This window comes from Molossus molossus, unplaced genomic scaffold (genome assembly GCF_014108415.1).
Source record: "Molossus molossus isolate mMolMol1 unplaced genomic scaffold, mMolMol1.p scaffold_m16_p_3, whole genome shotgun sequence".
NCBI classification, from domain to species: Eukaryota; Metazoa; Chordata; class Mammalia; order Chiroptera; family Molossidae; genus Molossus; species Molossus molossus.
The window spans coordinates 73,141,242-73,160,384 of record NW_023425366.1 but is presented as its reverse complement, the minus strand read 5'-3'; the positions used below and the strand labels follow the sequence as shown (position 1 = coordinate 73,160,384).

General features: G+C 31.5%; 1 protein-coding gene across 7 annotated transcripts in view; it reads right to left on the bottom strand.

The window, feature by feature from the left end:
• Nucleotides 1–19,143, bottom strand: part of PPIP5K2 (diphosphoinositol pentakisphosphate kinase 2) — a 73,810-nt gene that overhangs the window by 36,136 nt on the left and 18,531 nt on the right. For 5 of the 7 annotated variants that reach the window (XM_036279004.1, XM_036279003.1, XM_036278997.1 and 2 more), the window contains 12 exons: nt 18,824–18,985; nt 17,201–17,322; nt 15,843–15,944; nt 14,848–14,934; nt 14,015–14,090; nt 13,818–13,927; nt 12,343–12,428; nt 10,386–10,511; nt 10,126–10,247; nt 9,679–9,861; nt 3,026–3,167; nt 2,027–2,250 (listed from right to left, as the gene is read on the bottom strand). In XM_036279004.1, coding sequence (XP_036134897.1) covers nt 2,027–2,250; nt 3,026–3,167; nt 9,679–9,861; nt 10,126–10,247; nt 10,386–10,511; nt 12,343–12,428; nt 13,818–13,927; nt 14,015–14,090; nt 14,848–14,934; nt 15,843–15,944; nt 17,201–17,322; nt 18,824–18,985 — 1,542 coding nt within the window. The remainder of the gene's footprint in view (nt 1–2,026; nt 2,251–3,025; nt 3,168–9,678; nt 9,862–10,125; nt 10,248–10,385; nt 10,512–12,342; nt 12,429–13,817; nt 13,928–14,014; nt 14,091–14,847; nt 14,935–15,842; nt 15,945–17,200; nt 17,323–18,823; nt 18,986–19,143) is intronic. The other 2 variants (XM_036278998.1, XM_036279001.1) reach the window with 1 other exon arrangement.

The following is a 19,143-nucleotide window of genomic DNA, read 5'->3' as shown; positions in this document are numbered from 1 at the left end:
GGTCTTACATTTATTTTACTTTTATTTAAAAAAAATTTGTTTTTCTTTATTGATTTTATAGAGAGGAAAGGAGAGAAAGACAGAACTATCGATGAGAAAGAACACTGATTGGCCTCCTCATGCATGCCCTGCAACTGGGGATTGGGCCCACATCTGGACATGTGCCCTGACCAGGAATCGAATAGGTGACCAACTGGTGCAAGGGTCAATGCTCAACCTCACTGGCCAGGTGAGGGTCCTACATTTATAATGTATCTGTTATAAAATATTTTTTTAAATCATCTCCATTGTAAGAATAAGTACAATTAAGATGCACTGAGCCTGAACTGTCAATGCAATCAAAAACAATGAAAAAAATCAGAGTCTTATTTATGCTTCCAATACAAACTAATGTTTACCAGAATTAACAGTAACCATTCTTCTCAGAATCTTTAATAAAAAACATTTGAATGAATTCTCTATCTTGAATTTTACAACAAAGATGGATGCTGATTGGGTAACTTTACTGAATGAGTTATAATCAAATTGGTGTTAGCTCAATGACTATCTATATACCTTGTAGCTAACAGTGAGTTCAGCAAAATTAAGTGTGTTCACCTTGATGGTTATCTTGTAATATCTCCTATAAAAATATAACTTTTTATTCTGTTAATAAAATATCTCATTTTGCAGAGTAAACGCTTTCATTTAGTAAACAAGTTGTTAGAGAACAAAAGTCCTTGTTTCTAAGTCAGTATTTCTTAAAGTGAGGTCCAAAGATGTATTCTTGAAGTCTGAGATATTTTTATCCTTTCTTAAAAAGAATTTATGTTTGCCTTGGTTGGTTTGTCTCATCTGTTAAGGCATTGGCCGCAAACCAAAGAGTAGCAGGTTCGATTCTGGTCAAGGGCACATACCTTGGTTGCAGTTTGGTCCTGACCCTGGTCAGGGTTGTGCGGGAGGCATACAATCAATGCGTCTCTCTCACATCGATGTTTCTCTCTCTCACATGGAAAAACATCCTCGAGTGAGAATTTAAAAAACAGAATTAATGTTTACAAATAACTGATTCATAGAATATATTAAATGGTTTATATTATATATCTAACCAAATAAATAGTTGCTCTTTCATGATGAAAGAGTAAGCTACTTTTTAACATTTACACAAATAACCACAGGTAAGTTGCATACTGTCTGAATTCCTAGTTTTCCAGTCTTTAGTTTTTCTTGGACTTTCTGTGATTAGAAGAGGAAGAGTAATATTACTTTAATCATTTTTATGTATGAGTAGTTTTAGGTGAGACTACTTTTGCTGATAATCTTTGTACTTTTCATATATTACATTTTTCCTGTTTTTTAACTGTAGTTCACAATTACAATATCTGATCTACTCCTATCTCCCATTTATAATATCCAAATAATCTTTAGTAACAGATGTCAAAAATGCATCCAGAACTATTTTCTAAGATATTTCTTACCTCACTTTGTCTTGTCACTTACCTCTTTATTATGAATCTGTTCTCTGCTTAATTGCATTTCAGTTATTTGAATTATGGTTTTACCTTTATTTTCTTATAATTAAAAGACTCATAAACAGCCCCTCCTAATAACCACATCTTGACCTCTAAATATTGTTTTCAGAATACTCTTCAATAAAGTAAAGAACTGTAAAATTTATATAGGGCGACAGCTACCTTTTCTCCCACTCTCCACACAAATCATAGGGCTGGATAGATGGACAATAGGTGCCCAATAAATATTTAAGTAACTTATTCCATCCTGTTCTTAGTTGTCTTGTTAGTGTATTACTGTTCTTTAGTAGGAGTATCAATGCTTAAATTTTAAAAAGTCACTATAAACTATTAGAAAATCAATAATAATTTAATATAACAAATAAAAAGTTCAAAATATAAATTCATAATTAGTTTCCTTTTTGAAGTTATGGGTTTTAATAGACATAAAAATCAGCTGTCTTTTATCCACTGATAGACATTTGTAAAGTATCTATACAACACAATAAGAAAATTGATTCCTAGGAATTACTTACCTGAGGAATAACAATATCTGCTAGTGACTTCGAAAGCCCATATAATTCCATTGTGTTTTCTAATTTCAAGGAACCGTTATGCTGGACATCATATTTTATACAGTCATATATGTCAGGGATTTTACTAATGTCATATCTTCCATTTTTTGTTTTAAAGTCTTTCTCCAACTTGGACCATCTACGTAGCATAAGCTCTAATGTCTCACTATGGTAAAGCTGAATATCTAAAACAACATAAAACTTTTAGTATATTAAAATTAAAAATCATATTAAGAATAGATAAAAAAGTTGATAATTAGAAACTTTTTTGAATGTCAAAGATAAAACTGTTTAGAAGCTAGGAAATGTTACCATAGGCATATACTTTAACAACCATATATTTTGTAGACTTGTAAATAGGTATATATATGTTTAAAACTGGGTTTATAAAAGACCTTTCCATATATTACACACTTCAATAATAATAAAAAGAACAATTATATACAAAACTTTTTTAAGCTAATACATTTTCAACTCTAATTTTTAATTATTTAAATTAGGTTATTTATTTTACTAGATTTACATAACTAACAGCATAAACAATCATTACCAGAAAAAAACTTTAAAAATTAAACAATTCAAAGGATCTACTTTTACTAATAAGCAACCCAAGATTCCAAAGTTGCCCAAGTTACTAATCAAGCTGGTCTCAGAGCCAGAGCCCAGATCACCTTCCTGTGGCTTGCTCTTTCTTATTATGTTGCCTAATTGCTGTTTAGCTATATTGCAATGCTACAGAATTAACCAAATAAGAATATTTATCTCTTTCATGATGGCATGGGGGGAAAAGCAACTATAACTTAGCTATTTATTCTTTTGCTGGATATGTATTAACTCATACCTACATATAGTATGAGAGGCTTTATTTCTTAAGATTAGAGCACCTTATTTAAAAATGTTTATAGTAACTGAATAGCAACTTTTATTTGTTTTATGCTCTAAGAAAAATATAATATGTACCTGATGATTTGGGATCTTCCATACGATGTCTGATTTGAGAAGTCAAACTTTGTATCAAGGAATAAACTTTGTCACAGGTCTTCACAGGATTTTTAATTAAATGCATTGATTTAGTAAGAGAAATGCTTCCAGACGGAGTAAGCTATAAATGGGTAAAGTATACATTTTACATCTGTTCATGTACAATTGTCCAAGAGAACAACATACAAAATTTCCCAGTAGCTGAAGAATAATTCCATACCATGTAGTAATAAGATCAAGGAGGAAGCAAAAACCTCAGAATTTCATGTTAAAAAATTAAATCTCAACTATCATGAGATCATCTATAGAGAAAATATAGCAGAATTACTATAACTTACAATGACATTTTATTCTAACTTATATCGACAACTTGCTGACTCACTTAATATGAGCAAATGTGGTCCTAACAATTTGACATATATTTACATGTAATAACCCTAAGAATATTTTTGTCATCATCTTAAGAGCCCAAGATCAAACCACTAGACTAGAATGTGAAGAGTGGGATAAAAAACAGGTATTCTGGCTATAGAGCTGGTGCTCTTAAACACCACACTAATCCCTTTATCTAAGATTTTTACAAGTCAATAAAAGCCATTAATGACAACATGGCTTCAAATTGTAGTTTTTTTTAAATTAATTAATTTTCTATCTTTATTGTTGAAAGTATTACAGATGTTCCCCCTTTTTCCCCCTATTGATCCCTTTCTTCCCACTCCCACCCCCCTCCTGCCTTCCCTGCACTATTGTCTGTGTCCATTGGTTATTAAATTCTAGTTTTTACACTTAGTTTGGCAAGTTATTTAACCTCATCAAACAAGTTCTTACAAATAATAAAAACTGTAAAGTGGCCCTGGTCGGTTTTGCTCAGTTGTTAGAGTGTCGGCCCGCGGACCAGAGAGACCCAGGTTCGGTTCCCGCTAAGGGCACGTACCTCAGTTGTAGTTTGTCCCTGGCCCCGGTTGGGGTTGTGTGGGTGGCAACCACTCGATGTGTCTCTCTCACTTTGATGTTTCTCTCTCTCCCCCCCCTCGCCCCCTCCCTCTTGCTCTATCTGAAGATAAATGCAAAAATGTCCTCAGGTGAGGATAAAAATGTAAAGTAGAATTCCACTTCTCATTATAATGAACTAGGTAGTTTGGCTCAATCTAACCATTGTAAATAAGTAAAAATCCTGGGCAATAAACTTTTACACTTCTGATTTATGGTATCTGAGAAATAATATAATAAAGAATTACAGAACCAAAACTCATACAGAGAGTGATGCTGGCATTTAATGCTATTTCTGCACTAGAGACATTTGTTGAGCCTGAATAGACATCAGAGAAGTGGAGTGGAGCTTTAATAGTCTTCTTAGTTTAAGGACCATTAAAGGAACAAAAGTGAAGTCCAGAATTCCCAAGGGTGGAATGCTGGTAAACTCTCTGCATTTAGGGTTCAAAAAAGTGAGGGTGAAGCAGAAGCAAACCAACCCACCAACAAACTGCAGATCAGGTTCAGGTCAACTTGGTGACCTAGAAAGATCTGTTCTGAAACTGGATTAAGGCAATCCTAGATTGGATGTCCACAGGGACATAGCAGGAACAAATAAAAAATCCAACCATAATTAAAGATATTCAGGCACACAAGGAACAAGACTATATGAATGCCAATCAGCCGAATAGACAACAGAAATATAACCAAAGAGACTCCAAGTAATACAAGTATAAACAACTTTAAAAAAGAGACTTTCTATGTTCAAGATAAAAGAAAATACTGAAAACCATTAAAGAATTATTGCATATTATTAAAAAATGACAGAATTATATGTAAAAGAGAGGCAAATAAAAATTCTGATATTGAAAAATACACTGGCTGAATTTATAGCACATTAGATACAGCCAGAGATAAATTTAATAAATTAAAGATTGGCTAGAAGATTTCATCCAGAATAAATAAAAAAGACAAAAGGATGCAAAAAATCAAAAGAAAGGAGAAGAGAAAGCTCTAGCAAACATGTATTTGGAGAGCCTGAAGAAAGTAACAGATGCTCTGGCTGATGTATTGCTCAGTGGTTAGAGTGTTATCCTGTACATGGAAGGGTCATAGGTTCAATTCCCAGTCAGGGCACATACCCAGGTTTCTAGTTCTATCTCCAGTTGGGACATGTGCATGAGGCAACCCATTGATGTTTCTCACATTGATGTCTGTCTGCCTGTCTCTCTCTCACCAATAAAAAAAACATATCCTCGGTTAAGAATTAAAAAAAAGGAAAGTAACAGAAAAAATAAAAATAAACTTTTTAAAACTGAAACCAAAGATCTAAGAATTCTATTACACTATTAACAGGATAAATTAAAAAGCAATTTATATCTAGACATAAAACAGAAAAACAGCTGAAAATAAAAGATAAAAATAGAATGTTTAAAATAACACCAGAAGGAGTTATTTAAAAGAAGTTATCCAAAGGTGGAAAAATAATAAGATCAACAACTCACTTATCAAGGTAGAAGCTAAAACATCTTCAAAGCAATGAAAGAGTCATCCTAGAATTATATACCCAGTAAAAAAATATCCTGAGTAAAGTTGAAATAAAAGCATCTTTAGACAAACACAAAAGAATTCACCACTATAAGTGCTAAAAGAATTACTATATTGTTCTTCAAACAGAATGAAAACGATCTTGAATGGAAACTCTGAAATTCAGAAAGAGTAAAGGGTAATTTAATGGTAAATGCAAAGGTAAATCTAAATAAATACTGCTTGTATAAAAGAATAACAACAATAACATATTGTGGGGTTTAAAATATACAGAATAAAAATAAACAATATTATTTATTGTAACATGTAAATTGCAAGCTGAGCAAATGATAACAATGATTTTAGGCCTTGCTGCTATATGGTTCAAGGACTAGTAGCATTGGCATGAATGCAAGTTTATTAAAGATGCAAAATCCCACTCCCCACCCCAGATCGGATGAATCAGAAACTGCATTTTTAACAAGGCCCCAGCCGATTCTTATGCAAGTTAAAGTTTGAAAAGCACTCTTTTAGTCCTTGCATTGTCTAGGAAGAGAGTAAAAGCATGATATAAATATTCAACTGTTAGGAGTCATCAAACCTTATTATTATCTCTGGGGTAATGACAAATCAAACAGTAAAATCAAATAAAAATTTAAAACTAACAGAAAATTACATAAACTATCAATTCCATTGAAGCAAGATAGGAGAGAAAAATAAAAACAGGCAGTACAAATAAAGCACTTAAAAGGGTAATATAGATTCACACTTAAATTTATCAGTAATTTAACATAAATAAAATAATTACCCTAAACAAATATTTTCATAATAATTATTTAAAAAACAACTATATATAAATTTTAAGAGATAGACCTAAGAAATAGATTCAGAAAGATTAAAAGTAAGAAGATATACTATGCAAACATCAAATAAAAGACTTGGAGGCAAAAAGTACTGATTGAAACATATCAATTCTAAATTTGTATGCATCTAATAACATGGAATCAAAATATATAAAGCAAGGATTAAGAAAACTACAAAGACAAAAACATATGCAATCATGCAATCATACTGGCAAATTTTAACACAATAGTAAAGCAAAAAAAAAAAAAACAAAAAACAAACACAAAGAAACCAAAAGGCATTTTTATTTGAACCAAAAGAATATAAAGTTAGAAATAATGAAAGTATAACTTCAAAATGCCATAGGTTTGGAAATTTTTAAAATATACTTCTAAATAACCTATGACCAAAGAAGAAATCACAAAGAAAATTATAAAATGTCCCAAAATGCATAAATCTCAAATTTTATGAATACAGTTAAAACAGTGCATAAAAAAAATTTATAGCCTAGAGCATGTATTTTAGAAATGATTCACAACTTAATAAGCATTCATCTTGTGACATTAGTTTTTGAGAATTAGAAAAACAACAAAATAAAACTATACAAGTAGAAAGAATAAATATTAAACAAAAATCAGTCAAATGGAAAAAAGTATATAATTCAGAGGATAAACAAATCTGAGTTAGTTGTTTGAAAGAATAAAGCCATTTAACCAGGTGGAACTCATCAAGAAAAATGGGATAATGTGATGAAACAAAAAGGATGCCTCCACAGATCCTACAGGCATTACAAAGAACTTAAAGAGACATTATAAACTTTTAGAAGAATGTAACTTAATATGGACACAAGATATAATTAAGTACAAACTATTAAATTACTCTGGAATTCATAATTATAAACTTTACCACAAAGAAAATGCCTATAAAATTTACCATAGGATTTACCAGTAAATTTTACCCAACATTTAAGGAAACTTAAGTACACAAACTATTCCCCCCCAAGTAAGAGCCCCTAGCTATTTTTATGAGTCTAGCACAGCAATCTTGATATTGAAAGCAGACAAAAACATAAAAATGTCAATGTGACTCATGAATACAGATGTAAAACTCCTAACCCAAAATAGTAGAAAATCCAAACTAGCCATATATATATTTTTAAAACACATTAAAAAATTGATTCTAGGAACCAAGGTTGTTTCACATTCCAAAATATTATATGATACAATAGATGAAAAGAAAAAACTAAATAACTTCATGATAAAAATCTTGGCAAAATAGGAACAGAATAGAATTTCCTTATACTGAAACGAGAAGCTATAAAAAAAAATCTACCAAAAAACATCATACTTAATGGACAAGTACCAAAAACTTTCCCCTTGAGAATATGCACAAAAAATGTCACTTCTATTTAACATTAATTTGAAGGTGCTAGTTATCAAATTAAGGCCAGACAAAGAATTAAAAAACACAAGGAATGGAAGGAAAATCCTGCAGATATGCTTTTAAAAAATATCTACAGATAAATTATTAAATTAATAAATGAGTTCAATGCATATACAGTCAATATTAAAAATGTTTTTTCTATATAGCAGCAACGAGAAAATAAAACTTTGAGGTATCATTTACAGTTGCACAAAAAAAATTAAAAAAAATATATATGTTTTCACAAACTACAGATTTAATGCAATCTAGATCTATATCTCAACAGAATTTTTTACCTGATTATTTAAAAATATATATGGGAATGTAGGAAAAGCCAAAAAAAAAAAAAACTTGAAGAAGGAACCACATAGGATTTGGGATCCACAAAAGAATACGTATAGTCTACAAACAGACCAACATATATACTAAAGATGGTATTACATAGTAATGGGGAAAGGATGGTCTTTTAGTATGTCATGCTGGGACACCAGGACATACATATAGTTGGGGGAAAATACTATAAATTTGGACATCCTTACCTTATAGCATACACAAAAGTCAATTTTAGCTGGACTGTGGATAAATGTGAAGGGCAAAACAGTAAAGCTTATAGATCATATATAAGAATATCTTATTAGATATCTGGTTAGAAAAAGATATAAAACAATACATTAAAATGCACTGACCATAAGGAAAAGATTGAACTTGAAATTCATGAAAAACAGGAACTTCTGCTTATCAAAAGACACCATTAAGGCTCAGAATAGGTGGTATAATTTACAACACATATAAAAAATAGTTCATATCCAAAATATATAACAAAGTTCTACCACTCAAAAAGAAAAACACAGACAACTAGTAGAAAAATTGGACAAGAAACCTGAAGAGAAATCCTCAGGAAAGAGGATTGTCCAATGAAGTACTATTATACATCTACCTTCAGCATGGCCATAATTTATTAGTCTGAGAATAACATGAATAGAGACTATGCAGAGCAATGATAATTCTCATGGATTTCTGATGGCAGTGTAAACTAGTTCAATGACTTTGGAAAACAGTTTGACGTCGTCTACTAATATTGAAACATAAATATACTGTGGGGTCACAACAATTCCACTCCTAGAATCTATCCAAGAGAGACATATGCTCATGTACACTAGGAGCCACGTGAGGATAGTCACAGCGGTATTAATCAAATAGCTAAAAACTATAACACTAGTGGAAGCATATATAAATTGCAGTATACGCATAAAATAGAACATGGGGTCAAACTATGGCCTGCAGGTCAAATATGCCCCTAAGCTAAGAACAGTTTTTATGTTTTCAAAAGGTGGTTAAAAAAAAAGAAAAGAATATGCAGCAAAAGACTAAATGTGACCCCCAAAGCCTAAAATATTTACTATCTGGTCTTTAACAGAAAAGTTTGCCAACATCTGAAATAAAATACTACACAGATATGATTATTAACTATTACAATTCTCAAAAATAAGTGTGAATTTCACAAACAATATTGAGCAAAAGAAGCCAGATATAAAAGTAAATATATTCTATTATGAGCCTTAAAAAACAGCCAAAACTGTGACTATGGTAGTTAGAGATGCAGAGTTATCCAAACAAGTATTCTGGATGTGATCAGACTATAAAAAAGAGCAACATAAAGAGTCAGCATAGTAGTTATTTCTAAGAGAAGAGGTTGCAGTGGGGATAGGGGTACACAGGGGCGAGAGTTGGTCCAATGTTCTATGTCTCTATCTAGATGGTGATAATTGTATGAGTATATGCTTTATAATACAATAAAGTCTAAGTGTATGTTTTTGTACTTTTCTGTGTGTATAGTATTTCACTTGTAAAAGTTTGCTGAGACCTACCTTTTCATAATCTTCAGCAGTAAAATCTCTGTCTTTCTGAAGTATTTCATGAAGTCTTGCTTTCACACGTTGCTGACAACTGCTCAAAGAGTCGCTATCACTATCCAGAAGACCGTTCATATTTGCACTTTTTACCATCTGAACAAGAATGGGTGTAAGCTCTCCTTCTAGAGCCAACAGCCCCTAACCACATTAAATAAAAACAAAACAGATGTAAAAATTAGTATGTGAAATAATAAAAAGTATCATAATTATGTTGTTATATGCTAAATTTTATAAGATATAAACTATAATAAAGAAACTTTTGTTAATAATAGTTTATCAATGCCATTTCAGGGCTTTAGTTGGAAGTTTCAAATTTGGAAATTTAATACTGCCTTAGTAGAAATATTTTAAAATGTAATATTAGATGAAAATTCTAGTAATTCTAAAAATACTGACTTATACCTTGGCAAAAGCAGCTGCAGTCATCTGCACTCGTCCTTCATCAGAGGCATATATTTTGAGGTCATGTCGGTAGGTACTATGTAATCTAAGTAAACCACAACCAGGAAATCCTGCATAATCTCCTGAAAACAAATCCTCAAATCACTTAAGCTATATTTTTATTTCACTGTATTTCTACAAATATTTATAACATCTCAAAATAAAGATATGAAAACACAATGTATAAATTTAACTAAATTAAGAGAAACTCCAAGATTTACCTTGACCTCCAGGATACATACACCTGAAAGCTCGTCCAAGTTCTTCGGCCTGGACCCTGCCTGCTGGGGTTAGTTCTCCTCCCCATTTTAGAACCAAAAGTAAGGATGGTTCTTCTCTTCGGCTGTCTAAGATACATGTGAATGGATAAAGCAAACGTCAGATTTGTTTCTTTTAAACAGGCATGCTTCAGGATTAGTATTTTCTCTGTGCGCTCTTCTGCAGTAAAATATGGCCCTTATGTATTATTTTGTTCCTTAAACAGCCTTCTCTGTACGCTTCTGTCAGAAATGTTCCACTTGTTAAGATCTTACTAAAATTTCACAATTTCGCCCATACTTTAGGAATAAAACTCCCAGTTTTCTAAAGGGAAGTATTGCTTCTCTCATCATTGCTCAGCGTTATGACTGCAATGGTACTTGCTCAATGTATTTAACTATGCTACATTTGCTGGATTAAGAGCTCTTTGATGACAGGATCCAGATCTTGTCTTTATATCAAGAGCTGAAGTGAAGAAGATATATTACTTTTTTATTATTAGGAATCAGTGATTTGTATAACTTTTAGGAAGATGTGAGATGATAGAGCCTCATATTAATTATAATTTAACTTTGGGTGAGATATACAAAACAATGTAGCCAAGAGCACTTGTATTCAATCACTTATATTTAGCATTTACATTGCTTATTTTCAAATTGCCTTTGTCTCTGTTAGATAACATATCTTAGGATGTAATAAAGGGCAAGTCAAAATTAAGTACAGAAAGTTACTCATTTATGGTAACTCCTCTAAGTCTGAGAAATACTTTGTCTGGGACATTCAGAGATTCCACAATTCCTAATTTCATTTCATTTATTTATTTTTTAATTATAGTTGACATACAGTATTATATTAGTTTCAGATGTACAACATAGTGATTAAACTTTCACGAGTCTTAATTTTAAAAGCTGTTCTTGGCTACATCGGGGCTTAATAGCTGTATATGCTTTACCATGCACACCAATATTAATTGATAGAATATTTAATTAACTGACTTTTTAATTTAGTTACTTATGGAATTTTTTTGATCATACAGATTAAGATATAGGAAATTAAGCTTACTGCTATTAATCACAAGAATGACAAGAGAACACATCAAATTTTAAAATAAAGATCAACATAATCAAACTTCTGTTTGCATGTAAGATAATAATTATTTCAACTTTTGCTAGTATAAATAGCACCATTTTGAACATCACAAAATATCAATCTTTTCCTGAATATCCAATTACTTCCTTGGGATAGACTTGTATAAGAAGAATTAAGGTTACAGCACATGAACAATTTTTTAAGTTTCTATATATACATTGACAAATTACTGTTCAAAGAGTTATGTCAATTTATACTCTTACCAGTAGACTGAAATCTTGCCACACTATATTCTCACCAGCATTCTCTATCACACCAGTTTGAAAAAAGAATAAACTAAGAAACCACTTTGCCAATGTGATAGGCAAGAGTGATTATTACTATTATTATATTACATGACTTTTGTGCTGGCCGCTCTTAGAAGATTAATCTTATTTAAATGCTTATTCTGGAGAAAAATATCTATTTTAGAACATGTTGATTGTGTATTTTTTTCAAATAGTCTATTCATACTTTTTGAGCTTTTATCCTGTAGACTTTGACTTCTTCTACCAAAAGTGGATGAGGATCATTAAGTTACATTTAGTTATAAACAAGTAAGCTTTCTGAAACAACCCTAGAGTAAAAGAAAGTCCTACGCAGTTTTCAAAATAATAAAATATACTTTTCACAGGATAAAGTATATATTTTAGATAGAAAGCAGTTAACAAAACTCACTAAAAAGCAAGCCAGTCCTTAAACTATTAGAGAAGGTTCAGAGGGAATCAATCAACAATGAGTAGGAATTCCCTACATATAATTAAAACACAACAGGCATTAATAATGACATACCTTCCTCTTCACTAGATGTTTTAGGACAACCATGAGGGAGATAGGTTAATTGTACCTTACGATTTATTCCAGAAAAATGGCCATACCTAAAAAATAAAATGGTAAGTAGAATGATCAACCTGTGGGTTGCGATGCTTTTGGGGTTCGAACAACCCTTTCACAGGGGTCGCCTAAGACATAACAGTAGCAAAATGACAGTTATGAAGTAGCAACGAAAATTGGTTGGGGGTCACCACAACATGAGGAACTATACTAAAGGGTTGAGGCATTAGAAAGGTTGAGAACCACTGTCCTAGAGAAAAACTAAATCCATCCAGAGGAAATAAAACTAACCTTACATATTTATACCCCCTTTCATTTTTAACTACCTTGTTGAATTCTTCAATGTATCCTAGTAGAAAATCTGTAGCACAGGTAGTCACTCTAATGACCTTAAAAATGAAAATACAGTTGTGGCTGGTGTGGCCAGTTGGTAGGAACACTGTCCTGTACACCAAAACGCCATGGGTTCAATTTCCAGTCAGGGAACATACCTTGGTTAGGGTTTGCTCCGGCCTGGTTGGAGCTTGGGCAGGAGTAAACCAATGGATGTTTCTCACATCAATGTTTTTATCTCTCCCCCTCCCTCCCTCCCTCTACTCACTCCTCCACCCCCTCAAAATCAATAAAAATATCCTTGGATGTGGATTGAAAAAGAAAATATAAAAATGTTTCTCTACAAAAGTTAGATGATTTTGAAGAGATGACAGAGTATAGAAATATATAAGAACATAAATGTATGTGTCTTAAAAAAAATAAAGAAATTAAGATTGTAAGTGGTCAAAACTGTAAAGCTGATAAATAGGAATACTGGTGGCATCTACTTCACTTGATTAAACCATAGTTCAAACTTACTATTTTTTAAACAGCACTGAATCTGCTATCAAGTTAGCAAAGTGGACTTCATACTAAGTAGTATTTCATAGAAGATTCTCTTTTCATCTTCTCATTAAAATTAAAACTAAAATGTCCTGGCCAGTTTGGCTCAGCAGTTAGAACGTTGGCCCATGGATAAGAGTTCACAGGTTCAATTTCAGTTAAGGACACGTACCTCGGTTGCAGTTTGTTCCTGGCCCTGGTCGGGATTGTGCGGGGGGCAACCGATTGATGTGTATCTCTCACATCGATGCCCCCCCCCCCCCGCCTCCCATCCTATCTAAAGATAAATGGAAAAATATTCTCAGGTGAGGATTTAAATAAATAAATAAACAAACAAACAAATAAAATTAAAACTAAAACAGTAACCTTCAATATAACATCTTTTTTCTCACTGGTGAAAATAAAAATCTCATTAGACTTTCACTAATTTCTCCTCAGCTACGGTGATAAAGAGCAAAAAGATCAAACTGTGAAGAAAATTAACATGAAAAGTCATATATATTTTTAAAAAAGCATTACAGGTTGTTAACAAAATTAGGTTTCAAAAAGATACTCACATCTCTAACACGGTCTTAAGTTGTTCAAGTTTTGACTTGTTTTCTTCAATGTCAGAATCATTATTTTGCCCCAGCTCCATAAGAAGTTGTCTTGCAATATCCAGCACTTCCTGTAAAATAAATTAAGAAATAATTGAATTTTAATACAACTTTGTGATGAGCAATTTAAAATTCATTAAGAAATCAAATTCACTTGCCTGTAATTGCTTTGGCTTTTTGAGTTTTAATTTCCCGGATTTATATCCATCACACTTTTCAAAAAGATCAAAAAATCTTATAAAAAAGACAGAGCACTATTAGTCATTTGCAAAAATTAATATTATTACCATATACTTAAATCAATTATAATAAATAATAGATCTAGAACTATAATGATAATAAATGATAGCTATGGGACTCGAGATTTCTGGATTTCAAATACTGTAAGTCCTCTAGTCCTTCCTTCACTATACCATGTTGCTTCTTTACTTTGATTGATAAACTTTGGTATTTTCCTATACCATATCAAACTAATAATCACTGGATTTTTTGAAAAAGTTTTCTCATGATACAAACATTGATTATAATACAAAATATCATGTTCTGTGAAGTCACTACAAACACATATGTACTTTAAAAATATCTGTTTCAAAACGTATTTAGTAACTCAGGTTTTCAAATTTTATTATCTCCATATCAAATACTAAATAGAAAAAAACAAACTTTCATTCTATTAATTTTCTTCTAGAAGGCGAGGTTAACGACTGTCAGAGAGCAATGTAAGAGAATAATAAACCAAGATTAAATAGAACACCTTTGCAACAATAAATGAAAGCCAGGTCAGACTGATGGTCATTTATGAATACTGCCACAATAATTTTCAGATGCTGATATATACATTTTACATGAATTTTGTTTGCAACTAGTGGTTTAAATATTAATGGCCAAGGAATGGTGGTAAACAGTTTTTTATATGATATAGTAATCGAAATAGTTACTCATCTATCAAAAATAAAAAGTTATCTCCTGAGTTTTAAATTATTCCCCTTACTTTTGATGCCTCACTTCCATTTTCATTTTTTGTTTTGGTGTTCGATCCCCATGACGTATAACGGCAATGACACATCTAAGTTCCATCCTAAAATTAAAGCAAAAGAAATGATCAATTTTCTAACAATGATTTGTATTGTATAATTCAGAATAATACAACATCTAATTACTCTGTGTTCAATAAGCTTGGCAATATGGGTTTAAAAACAAAATTAAATACCTTTGTTACCCCCCACCTCAGGACTTCTGAGAATATTTAATATGCTCATGTAGGTCTCTAAGCTGTGAATGTGAAGAATATGGTCAACTCACCTGAGTAATAGGTGAATTTCAAGGAGTACATTTCACTAGAATGTTATGACACACTTTGTCAATATTGGTTCAATTACTTTATCTCAAAATTAACTCTGTATGTATGTGTGTGTGTGTGTGTGTGTGTGTGTATATATATATATTTTAGATAGAGCGGGAGGGAGAGAGAGAGAAACATCGATGTGAGAGAGACACACTGAGTGGCTGCCACCCACATGACCCCAACCAGGGCTGGGGACAAACTGCAACCGAGGTACATGCCCTTGGTGGGAACCAAACCCAGGACTCTCTGGTCTGCAGATCGACACTCTAACGGCTGAGCAAACCGGGCAGGGCTATATTTTTTCTTTACATGCTAAAAGTGCCAAAGTTGCATGACCACTGACTATAAACCTCTAAGTAATGCACTTGTTGCCACCCCCTTTATATTTATGGTTTAATTAAACATTTCTACAATTATCCAAGCATTTTGGAGAATTTTATTTGTAACAATATAACAAATTTTTCGTCTAGGAGAACCATTGTAAAGGCATGTACTCTATTGCTCCATCTACAAAATGAATCATATAAAAATATGCCCAGTAAAGTATCTAATAATTATTCAGAAATTTAATCTTTACTGCAGTAGCACACACTAAATGGGGAACACCCAAGGAGCTTCTAAAAGAAGATATTCTAACTTACATAGTTCCAGATGTAGTTGGTACAATTGGGATATCTTCAGCTTCTAAGGGTATTGACCAGGGGATATGAAATTGTGGAGCAAGCTCTCTCATCACAATATTGCTTTGAGAAAAATAAAAAAATTAAAAATTATTTCATTTTAAGACAAAACTAGGTATTTAATGACAAATACTAGAGGTTCAAAGGAGTTAAACTCAAACAAGTATATGATAACAGCACATAAAAGTAATCAATCCTAATCAACAAAAATCAGATCAGCAGTTCTAAACTAGTGTATCAGAACACACTAATGGGATGCCATAAATTTACTTATATACTTTAGGTTTAAAAATATAATGCACACTGAATTCAAATAATTCACTATAACTACATCACATTTATTTTACAAAGTTTCTGAAGTCCAAGATTATCTCTTCTGTGTGGCCACTAATAATTTCTTACCAATTTATTGATCACCTATAAAGCTATTCTAAATACCACTGCTCATTTTTAACACATTTCTATATTTTACTAATAGGGTTAACAATGGAAACGTGTGCAGGTAATTACAAAATATATTTTGTTTTCAGTTTAGCATTTATTCATACTAAAATTTGTAAGTGCCCCAAAATTTCACTGTAAGGGTAAACTCACAAATCTTTGAAATATACAATAAAAGCTGATTCCAATTATTAAAGTACATTTAAAGTGTTTGTTTCTTATGGTTTTGCCATATATACTTTGAAATGGTTTAAAGATAGTTCTTATTTTGCAAGTCTTCTAAATCACAGTGTAAGAAAATAGGTCAAAGAATATAAAGATGGCATTTTAAAAAATATGTTTTTATTGATATTTTTAGACAGAGAAAGGAAGGGAGAGAGAGAGAGAGAGAAACATCGATGTGAGAGAAAACATTGATTGGCTGCCTCCTGTACACCCACTACTGAGGATTGAGCCTACAACCCAGCCATGTGCCCTGACCAGGAATCAAACTGAGATCTCTCAGTCCATGGGACGACGCTCAATCTACTGAGCCACACCAGCTGGGCTAAGCAATAATTTCTTTTATATTTACTTGATAATCTCATGAGAAAGATCTTGAAACCACAGAATTTCTAAGTCTATGACATTAAAATATCTTTAAGCCTTTATCTGTACTGGCCATAAATTAATCTATCTTTGATAATGCAAAACATAATTCAGGATTTGGCATGGTCTTTGGGGATGTTATTTTATAAACATCCCCACTGTCATTTTACTCTACAGTGCTAACAAAATCCTAATCATTTAATGTTTATAGTTATTAAATTTCTGAATAACTAGTATTCACTAGCTCTAATAAAGGTAAAGAAGAAGAAATATAAAAAAAAAATTCTTACCCAAGTATTTTTGCACAATCATCATAATACTTCATGGAATTTTTCACAAAACTGAACCCATTGACATCACAGACATAGGACTGTCCATTGGCCCGCAATAAATCAAAGCCACAAACTGTTTGCTGTTTAAAATACATTATAAATTTTAAAGTTTCATTTGAATTAAGATACAGAATTTACCAGTCTTGTTAGATCATATCAAATTTTATAAATGTCATAAAGTGCATTACTGTTTACTAGTTTACTTCAAAGTAAAAAAAATGAAATCACGGAGAGGGGGTAATCAGTGGTTGAAAAAGGGGAAACATCTGTAACAAAAATAAATACATTAATTAAAAAAAATTGAAATCACATATTTGTAACTTCTGTACTCTGAAAATATATAACACATGCCATAAAATCATCACCATGAAGTAGCTGTATAACAATAATGTTTAAGGAACTAGGGAGGCCAAAAATATTATATATTTTGTCTAGTTCTCTGATTAACATTTCATTAAAAAAAAGTAAAAATATTTAAAGGCTTTGATAAATTTTGTTAGCAGAAATATCGCTTTAATCCAAAAAAATAAATAAAGAAGAAACAATTTTGAAGACATTACCTGGAGGAAATGTCCAATTATCCCTATGAAACTTTTAAACCCTGACAAGCACATACTTGTGAGTACCCAAAATAAATTTACTTTATTTGGGAGAACAAAACAGTTGAAAGGTATGAATGTCCTGTTCAAGCTCCAGGAATTTTCCTATCTTCTATTTTATATTGAAATCATCACATATTAGTATAATGTGATTTTTTAGTAATGGCTTTTGGAATCTTGGTATTACAAATGATTTATACATAGCTAGTAAAACATATTTACAGACTAATATTCCTTCCATGAAAGAGACTTCAAATTATTAGTAAATAATTTACTTATTTAATAACCAATAATATATTGGTTCTATTTAAGTTATTATAATAATTATATAATAATAATTAAGTTATATTTCCAGGGTAAGGCTTTAAATAGGTAATTTTAGATGTTATTAGACACAAGTTGTACAACTTGTACAATTTAAATCTTTACAGTGTAAAAGTCTAACAATATTGATTAATTGAGGGAATTAGGCAAATACCAGAAGTTAAAAGTTTTCTTAAAGAAATATATATGTATTGCTTTCATGAACATATTTGATCATATATAATAGGCCAAAAGATCGGCTGTTAAGGCTGAAGAACACTGAGGACCTTTGTTACTCAACAACAAAAATCATTTACCAATTCTGTAAGTAAATAATACTTGCAACCAGTTTTGTTTTTATATGTTAAACAACATCCATAAACACTGGTTAACTTTACTGTTTTCGTTGTTTTCCTCCAAAATTTTAATTTCTGAATAAATTGACAAAGTTCCCTTGTATATAAAACAGAAACACTATAGAAAAACAAAGGCCTTCGTTTATTATATATTTTTATTATTGGCATTACAAGAATCCCTTGAAAAGAACATAAATTGTTCAGATATATCACTTTTATTTTCTCAGCTTACTTTTCCAACTATGAGCCCAAATAACAGTTATTTTACTCAAAACAGAGAATTAGAATTCCCTTTACAAATCTATATGGGCTGTATATCTTACCTTAAATGCAAGGCAGACTTTCCAAGCAATTAACTTCTCTCGTGCATTGAGAATAACAGGGTATCTTACTTCTTTTCCTTCACTATCTCGTTCCACCTTGCCATCGAGTGCTGGAGATTTTCGAGCTTCAGCATGGGCATAATCTGGACCCACTGTATAAACCTTTCATGAATGTTAAAGTATATATTTTCAAAGATAAAATAATCAATGAAATATATTTCAGTCTCTAGATTACACTTTCATACATATTTCCATTTACATGCCAAAAATTTTAATAATATGTTGGAAGAGGTTATAAATAATTATACGGAAAAACTGGT